The 14,567-nt window shown below is 41.0% G+C and overlaps 1 protein-coding gene across 1 annotated transcript in view; it reads left to right on the top strand.

Moving 5' to 3' along the window:
* The first annotated feature begins 24 nt into the window (after window positions 1-24).
* The window catches only part of LOC146772529 (uncharacterized), a 35,391-nt gene continuing 20,848 nt past the window's right edge, over window positions 25-14,567 (top strand). Inside the window, exon 1 of the mRNA XM_085637146.1 lies at window positions 25-1,225. Coding sequence (XP_085493272.1) covers window positions 724-1,225 — 502 coding nt within the window. The 5' untranslated portion in view covers window positions 25-723. The remainder of the gene's footprint in view (window positions 1,226-14,567) is intronic.

Here is a 14,567-nt window from a genome sequence, read left to right as displayed (position 1 = left end):
CCCCTTGCAGTCTAGCCTGGCTCTGCCTGTGCAGCGGCGGAGCGCCCTGCCCATGCGCACCGCCTTTGTTGGTCTGGTGTACTCGATGCCTTCGGAGTAACCGGAAATCGGCGGTCTTTAAAGAGATACTCCAAAAGTTCCTGCTCGGGTACCACTATAATTTTTGCAATATAGATATCGGAAGCCCTACCGATTGGATGCCTGCCTCGTCCTCAAGAAGTAAGTCCCGCTTCTGGCCGCCTGAGTGGACCCATAGACTTTAATGGAGGCTCACACCTGGCCATGTCCTCTGGATCTATAAGCTTGCATGTAGGGCCACATCTGGCAAGCCCTAATGGCCACATGAAGCTCAGCCAGCCTCAATGAAGTCCTAGGCTTAAAGGGTGTTTCATTCCTAGCATGACCCAGTGGATGTATATATTTCTAAAGATGTTTCACGCCTGACAAATCTTAAATGGAATCCCATCTCTGACAAGCTGAGGTTGTATACACCCATGGACTTGACGTGAGTCTCTGAGCTGTGCATAAAGACACACGTCCTACAATAAATGCTCAAGAGAGAGTAAAATGCAACTCCAAGTGCATGTGTGCCACTAAGTACACAAGCTACCAAAAATCACTTATATAGCACATGTATACAGCACTGTTATCAAGTGTGGCTAGCTGACATATTAGGCTGCTTTCAGAACACATACTGCTGGATTAACCACAAATCAGTGGACAATGATCTCAATGCCAAAAAAGACAATGAGGTCCAGCCACCTCCCACTTCATCTGGTACGACACTATCCGAGTAACATGGATGTCGACAGCAGTGTGAATCCACCTTACAGAATGCAAAAACGAAAGCGCAATTTTACAGAAACCGAAGCAGATATCCTAATTCGCTACGTGATGGAGCATTATCCAGCGCTACACAACAACCAAGGACATAATTTAAACGTTAGGGCCAAGCAGGCCATGTGGCAGCAGGTGACAGACCAGGTCAATGCCATGGGTGTTGAGCGCCGCACTGTTACTGATATCAAAAAAAGGTGGCAGGACGAGAAGCGCCGAATCAGGGACAAAGTTCTGCGAATCCAACTTGCTGCTGCCTTCCCAGGAGGTGGTCTTGGAAACCATGAGAGGCTGACCCCGAGGGAGCAAGCCGTGTGTGCTCTCATCAGTCCCCAGACAGCGACGGAGTCTGGTATCGGTGGTCTGGACACAGCCACCACAGATCCAGGTAAGTGAAGAGCTATGTACATGATAAAAATAAGATTTGCCAGATCACCTGGCGTCTCACCGTATCTAGTATGTACATTCTTTGTTGTATAGACCACAAAGTAAACCTAACTCAACTTGTGCACTGACCAGGCAATCCCATATCTAGAACTCTTTACTTTAGGCTTATATTCTCAAGAACCTGCACCATAATCACCATCTAGATAATCTGTTATAAATCTCTCCTAATAGTAGTTTTTCTTTGCACCCAACCCACCATCCTCATCCATGAACACTATATAACAGATGACATCATTTTTCATGTATAACCTTCCACTCTATAAAAAGGAACTGCAACATAACTATGACAGGTCACACAGTCCATCTCCTTGTAGCTCTTACATATGACAATCCTTAAACAGTTCTAGCAAATTTTAATTACAAACCTATTTCTTTCAGGTTAGCGTCAAAGTCGAATATATTCAGGTGAAATAAAGAATTTGCTTGCTTGCTGTAAACTGAAGGATCACAAATGTTATTGTTTATTTCATTTTCAGCATAATATCTCCAACAATATTCTGATCCCTGTTGTTATCATTGTATCTGACAAATTGACTGCCTTTGTTGGGCGTTCAATTTTCAGATCACAGAATACCAGAATCACAAATTTTCATGTGTACTATTTTGTTATTCAGAAGTGTCAATGCATTGCTAGAAATTTCTGAAATAGTAAATGAGGGAACATCTAAAAGACTCGAGACTCGTGGTAGTCCAGCATTAATTATGTACTCTGATCAGTTCACAAACAGGTTACCCTCATTTCTGCAACAATGTTCCACTGGTCTAAATACTGCTCAGTCATTATCTGGTGTCCTTGCGTATTGCTGCAGAACCTCCAAAACTCTTGCATGGTTCCATCACCTTAGACATTTACATACCAGTGATCTATTGTACAATTAATAAAACTGTGCTCTCTCTGCAATAGCAATAATTTTTCATTAATAAAGGGCGTTATCCCACACTTCTGACATTTTTAGATATCAACTTCAGCAAAGTTGGATTATCTTCTCTAATGTTTATGTTTTAAGGAGACAGCAAAAACAACATAATCTGTGGGTAATTCTGAGTCCAAGTTGACAAATATTCTAATGATCCGTCGAAACCCTTTGCTGTTGCGGTAGTACTTCAAATTGTTTTCAAAACTATTTGAAAGTTGAGATTAAGCATCTCAATAGCATACAGCGAATTTGCAGACTGTTGGCATTGTTTCAATATATGACATTTGATAGAGCACTTCACCCATTTCCAAACTTCTCTTTGTACCCATCATGACCAAGAGACCTTTGTGAACGAATGTACATCATAGTAGATGTTGTCTTCTCATTGAAATTTGTGATGTCTGGAGGCAAGTTTAGCTAGACAAGCATACACTTTTCCTCTTTTTCATAATTGAGATGATGCAACACAGAGTTCTGGCCAGGCAGGTAAATAAAACAATTTCTGAACATATAAGTGAAACATCACTGCACTCGCAATAACGGCGTGCTTTGAAATTCCAAAACCGCCGAGTGCAAGATTAAGACACCATTTTGTGCATGACCATGAAGAGTGGTAATTATCATGGGAAGCGTTTTTTTCCCACATTTCTGTCACTTTTCTATATATATTCAGACATGTATTCACCATGCAAAATCAGATGTGTCTACAGAGAAGCCTGAGAGTGATTTTACTGTAAATCTGATAATCCAGATTCAGGAGGAAACTTCAGTTTCTATATCATCTGTTCATTTTAAGATTTTATAAACAAAAGCAATAGTGTTGTCAACTACTTATCAAAAGATGCTTCCTACACAATGGATTTTTTTATTTCTTTATTCTCCTTTGCTCGTTGATCTCCCAAGTAAACGTCACACTTTTAACAATTATTTGAGGAGCTATGTTTTGTATGAGAATTTTTCAATTGAATTAATGCAAAACTGTCACATCTCAAGGAGGCATTAAACATTTGCATGGACAAATGACCAGAACATGTCACTTTAATTACAATTTGTATCCACAGAGCTACAAAATACTTAACTTTCTTTTGCAATAGCATATACTGAACCTATCACAGACTCACTTTCCTTGACTTGACAATGTTTACAAATCAGAACAAAAATAAAATAATTTTGCCTACTCTTCCCTTAAATCAGTATGTGATACAACACTACTTTTGTCACTCCACTAAAATGTTTACCAGACGTTGCAAATCAGCATATGCAAAACCAAGAAAAATTCTCAAACACTGAAATGTACCACTCCAGATATGTAATTTCAGCAAATGGCCTTGCCTGTGCTTTCAAATGATCTGATTACATGCTGTACAGAATTTCGAAAAATATCCTAAACAGTCCTAACAAGGCCATCATCTCCTGTATTTTAAAATCCACTCAGATTTATAATTGAGAGTTAATCAATCTACAAGTGCAACTCACTAATTGTCTTTTAGGAAAATACAGTAGGTGAATTTCAGTGGAGAAAATGATTGGGTTAATAAACCGAACAAAGCACATGTTGTGTAACATTGAAATAAAACTAATTTCAAACGCTGAATAATCTATTCCAAAACTTGGAACCTCACTTGTATTTCCTAGCCTTTAATTTGATCCTGTAAGAAAACACTTTTATACATCTCAAAATATATTAGACTAATTTTTAGGTCGAGCCCTGGCAGCGCATGCGCTGCTGCGAGGCATGCAGTAGTGGAGTATGGTTTTGAAGCCCGCACATATTTTGAATTGGCTTGTGTCATTGTCCTTCATAAACGCTGGCTTCCGAGTCGTTATTAGGCTTGTTAGTCCTTCCTTGGCACCGCCTTGTCTGCATTTGTTACCTCCCATAACGACTGAACCTTTTACTGGTGTTGATGTATCGTCTGCTTTATAAGTCGGTGATCACTATTTTATTTAATGCTCTTCGCCTCTTCCACCAACTACCTCGCAGCACGCCACCCGCTTTTTAAACATTTTTTACTAATGGCGGTCCACTTTAACTATAGCAGCCATGTTTTAAAATGTATTTATTTTAGCAGTGCGGTCCGCATTTAGCTGGCGCACTTATTTATTTATTTATTTTGTTTGCTAGCGCCCATGCGCCGCTTTCACATTCATAGAGGCTGCGCCTCTTTCTTTACCTTTCTTTAAACAAACCGCGTCTAAAGAGAGGTAGGCGGCTGACATTAAAGTGAAAGCGCGGCATAGGTGCTTTTACCAAAGAAAACATCTGTTTGTCAAAGCCCCCAGGCCGCAGTTTTTTAAAATGTCGTACACGCCCCTTTCTTTAGAAGCGGCTTGTCTAAAGAAAGGGGCACGACCTTCATGAATGTGAAAACGCTACATGGGCACTAGTAAAAAAACAAATATTTGCAATGCAATAGGTCTCGAGTTTGCGAGAGATTAAGCTATTGCATTGCCAATAGCTTAAACTCTCATTATTGCGAGACCTATTGCATTGCAAATGCTTGTTTAAATATATTGGATTCAAATATATATGTGTGTGTGTGTGTGTGTGTGTGTGTGTGTGTGTGTATATATGTGTGTGTGTGTATATATGTGTATTTGTGTGTATATATGTGTGTTTAAATATATGTGTATATATATGTGTGTGTTTAAATGTGTATATTTGTATGTATGTATATATCTGTATGTATATGTATCTGTGTGTATGTAAATGTCTGTGTGTGTAGATGTGTGTGTATATATAGATATATGTATGTGTGTATGTATATGTATGAATGTGTATGTGAGCATATATGTGTGTGTGTATATATGTGTGTATATATGTGTATTCATATGTATCTGTGTGTATATACCATATATATGTATGTGTATATATCTAGTATGTGTGTGTGTGTATATATAGGTGCGTATGCATGTGTGTATATATGTATGTGTATATATATGTTTGTGAACACATATCTGTGTGTATATATACATGTGTATGTATATATATATATGTATATGTGTGTGAATGTGTATATGTGTGTGTATGTGTATACGTGTGTGTGTATATATATATGTGTGTGTGTATGTATATGTGTGTATGTATATATATATGTGTGTGTGTGTATGTGTGTGTGTGTATATATATGTGTGTGTGTATATATATATATGTGTGTGTGTGGGTGTGTATATATATATGTGTGTGTGTGTGTATATATATGTGTGTGTGTGTGTATATGTGTGTGGGTGTGTATATATATATATATATGTGTGTGTGTGTGTGTGTGTGTGTGTAAATATATATATGTGTGTGTGTATATGTGTGTATGTATGTGTGTATGTATTTATGTGTGTGTGTGTGTGTATATAGATGTGTATATATGTGTGTGTATATATATATTTTGTTGTTGTTGCGCCCAGCACTCCATATGAGTGCTTGTGTTGTTAGTCTGTCTCCCATATTCCCATCCACCTCCTAGCTTCTATTCCCTCCCATGTTGCTTCCTTTCCATCACATGACCTTCCCAATAACGTAAGCAAATCAGCTTATTTATGACAGCGAATAGGTCCCTCGTTATGTCCTAGAATACGCATTTCCTTGTACTGTAAAGTGTGACTGAGATTCTGTGTGCCTTCCAAATAAAGATGCAGCAACATTATTTCTTGTCCCTCAAATATAATTGTTTATGATGCATTCTTCCACTTAGTCTAAAATATAGTGCTCACCAGCGCAGTACTTCAGTGAAACACTGACAAAACCCATGAGAGATTAAGCACCCCATAGAACTCGAACTGAGGCTCTGACATAAGCCTTTGACTGCATTCCTCTAGCCTACTGCACTCTACTCTGCACCACTGCACTCTACTCTGCACCACTGCACTCTTCACCACTTCACTCTTCACCACTCCACTCTGGGCCACTCTGCACTACTGCACTCTACTCTTTACACTCTACTCTTCACACTCTACTCTTCACACTCTACTCTTCACACTCTACTCTTCACACTCTACTCTTCACACTCTACTCTTCACACTCTACTCTTCACACTCTACTCTTCACACTCTACTCTTCACACTCTACTCTTCACACTCTACTCTTCACACTCTACTCTTCACACTCTACTCTTCACACTCTACTCTTCACACTCTACTCTTCACACTCTACTCTTCACACTCTACTCTTCACACTCTACTCTTCACACTCCACTCTTCGCCACTCCACTCTTCGCCACTCTACACTTCTCTGCACTACTGCACTCTACTCTGCACCACTCTACTCTATCACTACACTCTACAGCATGGATACTCTCAAACATTTTCCCGGGGGCTACAAAGTTTGGTCTGTGATGTGACTGAGGGCTGCACTGATGGCAGCGGGGGATGTAAAGTGGGTGTGGGGGAAGCAAAGTATGTATATCTAGTGTCTGTCTTTAAATATGAAGGTGTCCTAAAGTTAAGGGCCTAGTTACTTCCTTTCCCTAACAGCAATGAATCTTTAAATAAGTGATTGCTGTAGATTTATTATTTTTTTCCATGTTAGTGCTGAGTCGAGTAAACAGCAGCCCAGTACTGCTGCTGCCCAGGGAGCCGCATGTAAAGGACAGGAGGGCCGCATGCGGCCCCCAGGCCGTACTTTGAGTATCACTGCTCTGCAGCAATGCACTCCACTCTTCTCTGCACCACTCTATGCCGCTCTAGCCTGCACCTCTCCGCTCTATGCCACTCCACTCTACGCCACTCCACTGCCCTCTCTGCCACTCCACTGCACTCTCTGCCACTCCACTGCTCTCTCTGCCACTCCACTCTATGCCAGTCCACTCCATGACATCCTGCTTCATGCCTCTCTACTCTATGCCACTTTACTCTGTACAACTCCACTCTACACCTGGTGAACCTGAGCTAGATGTGTCTAACTTTAATAACTGGCTCTCCTCGGCCCTTGATACTTTTGCCCCCCTTAAACCTATTAATTCCTCAAGACAAAAACCATCAGCCCCTTGGTTTACCCCGGTACTGCATGCCAAGAAAAGCCGCTGTAAGAAACTTGAGCGCAGTTGGAGATCACTTTATGATCCCACAGCTAAATCAGTCTATAAAGCCACCATAAAGAATTTTCCCAAACTTAAGCGCTCTGGGATTAGAGAGTACTTCATCAATAAAGTTCATATCGCCGGTAATTCATCAAAAACTCTCTTCAAAATAGTTAAAGATTTCACCAAGCCGTCTGCCATCTCGAGTACAGTTCCTCCCTCCCAGGATTTGTGTAACAGGTTATCGGCTTTCTTTTACGATAACATTTTGTATATATATTCAACGTTTGCCCCGTCATCACTTTCCCCTACCCCAGACACTGGGGCGGCTAACAGCGATGCGCTGACTTTCTTTCACCCTATCTCCATCGATACCTCTCTTCAAAAACTTCTTGCCTGCAAATCAGGCTCCCCTAAGGATCCCTGACTGGCACACCTAATTAGCACTTTAGCCCCCTCTTATTATTTCTCCTCTGAACATGATCTGGAATTCCTCCCTGCCCACTGGGACTTTCCCCTTAATTTGGAAACAGGCCCTCCTAGTGCCTGTCCTTTAAAAATCTGATGCTGACCGGTCTGTCTTTAAAAACTATCGACCCATTTCCCTTCTACTAGCGCCAGCCAACATTTTGGAAAAATGAGTTCAGGAACAACTGTCAAGTTATCTCGAATCCGGTCATCTTTTCCACGACTCCCAGTCCAGGTTTAGATCCAGTTATAGTACTGAGACTGCCCTCCTTGAAGTCTCTGAGACCGTTCGCGAATTCATGGATTCAGGCGAAGCAGCTATGCTAGTGCTTCTTGACCCGTCTGTAGCATTCGACATGGTCTCTCATTCTATCCTGTTAGAGAGACTTTACAGCCTCGGGATCCAGGGCACCTCCTTGTCCTGGATTCGATCCTACCTTGGCGGCCACACTCAGCCTTTTGTCTCCAAGGAGAAACCCTTGAGCTGTGGGGTCCCCTAGAGCTATGCTCTGAGCCCTCTATTCTTCAATGTCTACCTCTACCCTTTAGCAGCACTGGTAGAATCTTACGGGGTTAGAGTGATTACCTATGCAGATGATACACAACTGGTGTTCTCATTTAAAGATCACTCTAAAGCAGCTTTTGCAAAGTTAAGACGCTGCCTGTGTAATATCTCCACCTGGATGTCACTGAACACCCTTAAGCTCAACTCAGACAAAACCGAGGTTCTGTTTTTTAGTAAAAAAAAAGAAACCCTCCTCCATTGCTCTGGTGGCCAACTGAGCTGAATCCCTGACCCCCCCCTGCCGCTCCCCCCCCCCCCCCCCCCCCCCCCCAAAAATAAAACCTGTGGACTCGGCTAGGAACCTTGGGTTCCGGTTCGATAATGAGCTATCTTACAAATCTCAAATTAGTCAGGTTTCCTCTGCCTGTTTTGGTAAACTGCACATGCTCCGCAAATTCCTTCACTTTCTCCCTCTGGATTCCCATCGGACCATTATTCATGCCTTAATCACCTCACATCTCAACTATGCAAATAGTCTTTATGTGGGGTCACCAGCATATTTGATTAGATGCCTACAGATCGTTCAAAACGCGGCGGCTAGGCTGATATGCAAAATCCCATATCGCCATTCGATCACACCCCATTTTAAGAAGCTCCATTGGCTTCCGTAATCAAATGTATTCAATTCAAGTCTCCTGTCCTGGGTTTTAAAGCGCTTCAGGGTCCAGCCTATCTTAGAGCTCGACTCAAGCACTCCCAGTCTAACCGTACCCTATTATCGAATCATCTCCCTCTCTTCGAGGCTCCCCGTTTCCGCTGATCTAGAATGGGTGGCAGAGCCTTTGCAGGGATTACGGCCAAAAACTATCTTTCAATGTGTTCTGAGGACCTAGCTGTTTTCTAGCCCGTAGCCCCTTTCTGGTACCTGCATCTGCCACCTGTCTTAGCGCCGGGACACCCCCGTTGGGGGTAACTAAGCACTTTATACGTTTCTAAATAATAATAATAATAATACTCTGTGCACCACTCCACGCCTCTGTACAGTGCACTACTCTATTGTGCACCACTGCACTATACACCCCTCTAGTCTACGCCACTGCCCTCTGTGCCAATCCACTGTACTCTTTACAACTCCACGCCACTGCACTTAACTCTGCACCACTCTACTCTACACCACTGCATTCTATGCCAGTCCACTCTATGCCACTCTTCACCACTCCATTCTAGACTGCTCCACTCTAAGCCAGTCCACGCCACTCTGACACTCCTTGCCACTCTACTCGACTCCAAACAATGCCACTCTACTCTACTCTATGCCAGTCTACTCCACACCACTTTGCGCCACTCCACTTTACACCACTCCTCGCCATGGCACTACACTGTACTCCACTGTGCTCTATTCCACTCAATGCCACTCTAGTCCACCTCAGTCCAATCTACGCTCCTCTTATCTATGTCACACCACTCTATGCCCACACCACTCTATGCCACTACAGTCTTCATCAGTCCACTCTGCCACTCTACAGCACTCCACTCCACTCAACTCCACGCTACTCTACACTAGTTAACTCTAAACCACTCCAAGCAACTCTACACCACTCTACACCACTCTACTTCACTCTACTCCAGTCTCCTCCACTCTACACAATGCCACTCCACTCAACTCTGCTGTGCAACATGGCTATAAGACTTTGGCAAAGCCAATAGCTCTCACATAGGCGAAATCTATTGCCTTTGCGAATGCTTATTCTCATTTACCTGAGGCACTGCAGGAGGGTCGATGTTTATACTAGCTCACAGCCGTAAACTGCTGTATTTCTTCGAAAAGGTTTCCTGGTTCTTATCTTACCACTTATCTCTGAGTGTCCAGGTCATCAATCTCGCATTCTTCTGAGGAACAATGCTCTGTCTGCCAGCCTGTTTATTTTGGTTAGTGCTGTTTACTAAAACTTGAACAATCGTGTTCCTTAATTTTACACCCATGCCATAGTCACTGGAAATAGGGCAGTGCTGAATCACCCCCAAAATAAACATACTGAAGTTCAGAAGTGAATGAGCAATAAAAAGGCATTTAAAGTTTGTTTTGATCTTGTCCCGTTTACTGTGCATTCAAAAGACAGATGTCAACTGTCAGGCTCTGTTTCCCAGGGAGTATGGTGTTTTTGTCTTTCTCCACTGCAAAGTGAGATGATTTGTGTGACAATTTTACTGACTAGGGGAATGTAAATAGGCTGTTGGATGTTATTTTTCTTGCATGCAACAAAATGTAAATGTCTGTAAATTAACTGTACAAATATTTCAGAATATATCAGAATTGGGAAACCACAAATGAAGTACATTTTGTTTTGTAATTTTGAAGTATGGTGGAAGCAACTATTTAAATAGGATCAAAACAAATCAATACACCAAGTGACGCCAATTTCCACATCGTGTGCGCTGTAAAGTTTTATCAGTAAAACTGTATGTGTGTGCAAAAGTAATAGTAATTTCATTTCAAAATGTGTTAGCTGTAAAGGTTGTGTTCTACCACACCATGCATACTCCACTCTACACAATTCCACTCTACACCACTCCACGCCACTCTGCGATCTCTGTTCTTCGTAAAGTTGCTCATCTTTGTATTTTTTCCATTAGGCACGCTAAATCTGAAGGTCCATTTTTTGTATGCGTTAACAAAGTTGACTGAGTCCTCCTCGTTTTAAGGAATGGCTATTATCTAGCTCAGGGATTAATTTTTACAAGTGAATATAATCACATTTTCATCTTCTGAAAATATTAACTCGTCTATAAAATGTTTAAATTTGGGTAGCAACATACATTTCATATCGCTCCTGAGCATCTCGTCAAACAAGTGCTCCTTTCCCTCCCATGACTGTGATAGGTTGAAATTTGAAATTATTTTCAAAATTATGTACTCCTTCCTCATACGGGTCTAGTTCCTCATCATCAGTTTATTTTCTAATAGAATTGTCTAAAATTCTTCTGAACGATCTTTTAAAATGTGAGCACGTAACAAACACTTTTTCTGGCACGACTCAATCCCTTACGAGGCAAACTATCTATGAGCGCCTTCTACTCTTATGTTTTAGATATAGTTAAATTGTTGTCCCTGCTTTTAATTTATTAAAAACAATTTTGGCAGCATTAAAGTTCGGAAAAATATTAATTCAGCCCTCAATTAGAACACTGAACACCCTAACCAAGGACGCAACTAAATCTAATATGAGGCCAGGTCTTCACATTTAAATACGTTTTTTACGAACACTTTTTTGAAGAAATAGCAAAATAACTCTGAAATATACAAAATGCTGCTTGTGATACTGAGTCTCCGATTCTAAAATAAGTGAGACTAACAACAGATGGCATAACATCCTATAGCTGGGTATTGAGTGTAACATTTTTCATTGATAGCGGCTTTTATTGTTACTCCCCAGATAAGGCACAAGAAAATACAGATTTGCCCACAGGAAGGAAATGCACACAACGTTCTGCTATGGAACCTGATGTGCATTTTCCTCCCAGGAATTACACAAGGACAAATATTTTCAAACGGAAGTACAATAAAAGCTGGAAACAGTCCAGTCAGTGGACCCTGTGACCTCACCTGTCCAATAATCACCACTGAATATTATGCAAATACACAGCTTACCATTTAACTCACGTTTTGTCCCCCTTGTTTAATTTTTGATTTTGCTCTCTTTAAATTTTATTTCTAATTTTGCAACGTATGTGGAAAATATTTCCTAGCACCAAGCTTGCCCAAAGACTAGTGGAGGAAGAGTTTTCTTGTGCATTCACCTGACAAAGTATGCAGCGAGGAGGACTTACAAATGAGAACTTTTCATTAGGTCGTTTGGGCCTGGCTGCATTCTTCGCTCAGTTCTATGTGACAACTAGACGCAATGACATCACTGCAGCAGCTTGCACCAGCATAATAAAAGCCACACTTATGCGATTAGTCATTTGGAGTAAAGTTAGTCTTTTTCCACATGGTGTTCTCTGATGGTCCCACTTAGGTGGGATATAACAGCGTGTACAGTACCTAGTAAGACAGCATGCTTTAGTGTGCGTGCATGCAACCAATAGTATTCATCTGCTAGATGTCCACCATAGACACGATTGTTGAGATGCAGGTTTACTAGAGTTCGCCATCACTAACTGAGATAGTGAGCTTGACTAAATAGCAGGAACCCTCTGTACCCACACGTCTTATGCAGACCTGGAAAATGAGCAGCCTCGCCCTGACAAAATCCCAGAACTCCACGATGAGACACACTACTTTTACCTCCAACTGTACATTGCCCACAATTAACTTTCCACATGAAAAGTTTGCATTGCACAGTTAGTATACATAAATATATCTAAAGCGTTGTCAACAAGAATTCGTTCTAGTCCATCAAAGATGTGATTCTTCCATAATACTGGAGTTGCGGAGCTTAGATTAAGCGACGGCTCCCTGGGCACCACATTGGGGTCTTGTGGAGATTTATTAAAGATGAAATAAAAATATGCCCAAGCTGGATACATTTAGACCATCAGTGGAATTTTAATTCATTCCTTTCAAATGCTGACACGTAGAATAATAATTCAGAAAAGGTTCACAGCCAAAACGTTCAACTTTTCCTAGGCATTTCGGGCTCTTGGCCCTTCTTCAGGGGAAATGTCTGAAAAAATAAACAGCGAATGATACCTTACTAATGACGTATATGTAACAGGAGTTAATTACATCGAAAGGCCACTGTGAACCGTGAATGGTGAGAATGATCACCGAAAAGTAATGAGTGATAGTGGGGTGATGAAAGTGTTCAAAATGAGCGAGAAGAAAACGTTAAAGAAAAAGCATGCCAATAACACATAGAATTGTGTTTTGTAACATAGAACGCGGGTGAGAAGCCAGAAGGTATTTGTATAGAAGCAAATGGTCCTGTGGGGTGAATAACAACGCCGTGCGTAAAGTTGTGCAGTGTGAAATAAATAAAGAAACCATTAACGGGCGTTCCGTGCACCCAAGTATTGTACTGATATATCTCGACAAACGTGAAAAGTGCGTGGTGGTAATAGTTATTAGAGAAACCTGTAAAAGTTACTCTAAGTAATACTTTAAAGTGGAACGTTGAAAATAACATAATGAAGGTATGGTCTTGGAAGAAGACTCTATTAAAGCTTTCAGAAAGAAAATTGGGGAAGCTCTGAAGCAGAGGTAGGCAATAATGAATAAGTCATTAAAGCGAAAGAATGCAAGTCGGTTGTATCAGAGGGTGAAAAAATGCGAGTCGATAACTAGCTACCCAGAGAACTGGTACTGAGAAGGAAGAGACGTGAACATAATAATACTTCTAATAGCTTTCACAAAGAATTGTTGTGAGCTGTTGTAATCAAAGAATGAGCAAAGCGGGCTGTGATTTATACGGGGTAGATTTTCTGTTCTTGTGAGTACTGCCATGGAGCAGGTAAATCTAGGCTGATGCATGAGGGGGCTGGAATTGCTGTTTTCAGTTATCTCAACAGAACATGAGTGTCCTAGAGGTAGTTCTCAGTCAATGAGGTAGTGTATGGCTGATTTTACAATATCAGTTTGAATTATTACGGTGTATTGATATGGAATATGGGAATACATGGGGCATATTAAAGAAAGGCGGGTGCAGTAAAGCTGGAGTGATGCAAAAACTTTGGTGACAGATGATGAAGGCACATTACAGTCAAAGTGGAGAGGATAAGAGTACTGCATGTCAACAACAGAAGTTAGGTTCCATTTATAGAGCGAATATTTCATTAGGACATCTTGCGGGACTCTCAGAGTCTCTTGTAGATTTAGTGTACGGCTATTATTAAAACCTGCACATGACAAGATTCTAAAGTTAATTTCATGGTGGCTTTATTAAAAAATGTAGTAACATTATAGAAAGCAAACGTAGTTAGTTAATAAATCAAGTGAACTAACACACAGACCAACATAAAGTCTGACTCCAGATAAAAGTCCAAAAGATCGCTGCTCACTGTTCTGTAGCTAAAAGTGAAGTCAACAAAAAAGTTGGCTGTTCCCCCAAAAAGCACATATTTTATACGTTTTCTGGAAGAGAAGGCACACTCGTTTCATGGCATGTCAATATGGAAGAGGTTTGGATTAGAAATGTTTCCTTGATAATAACCAATCATCCTATTTGTTTGCCAGGCACCCCCAAAAACTCATACTTTCTACTGTATCGTATTTGTTAAAGCTACACGTAATTAAGGAAATAAACTCACATGTTTTGAAACACTGGAATACAATGCTTTGTACAACTACCATAGAGCCTGGCCTTGACACAGTAAGAAAAGCCTTCCCTTTGGAGAGAAGAAATATTACACATATTATACACAGACCATGATTGAAGCTGCATT

This window comes from Triturus cristatus, chromosome 12, assembly GCF_964204655.1.
Source record: "Triturus cristatus chromosome 12, aTriCri1.1, whole genome shotgun sequence".
Taxonomy (NCBI): Eukaryota; Metazoa; Chordata; class Amphibia; order Caudata; family Salamandridae; genus Triturus; species Triturus cristatus.
This window is presented reverse-complemented; position numbering and strand designations above follow the sequence as displayed.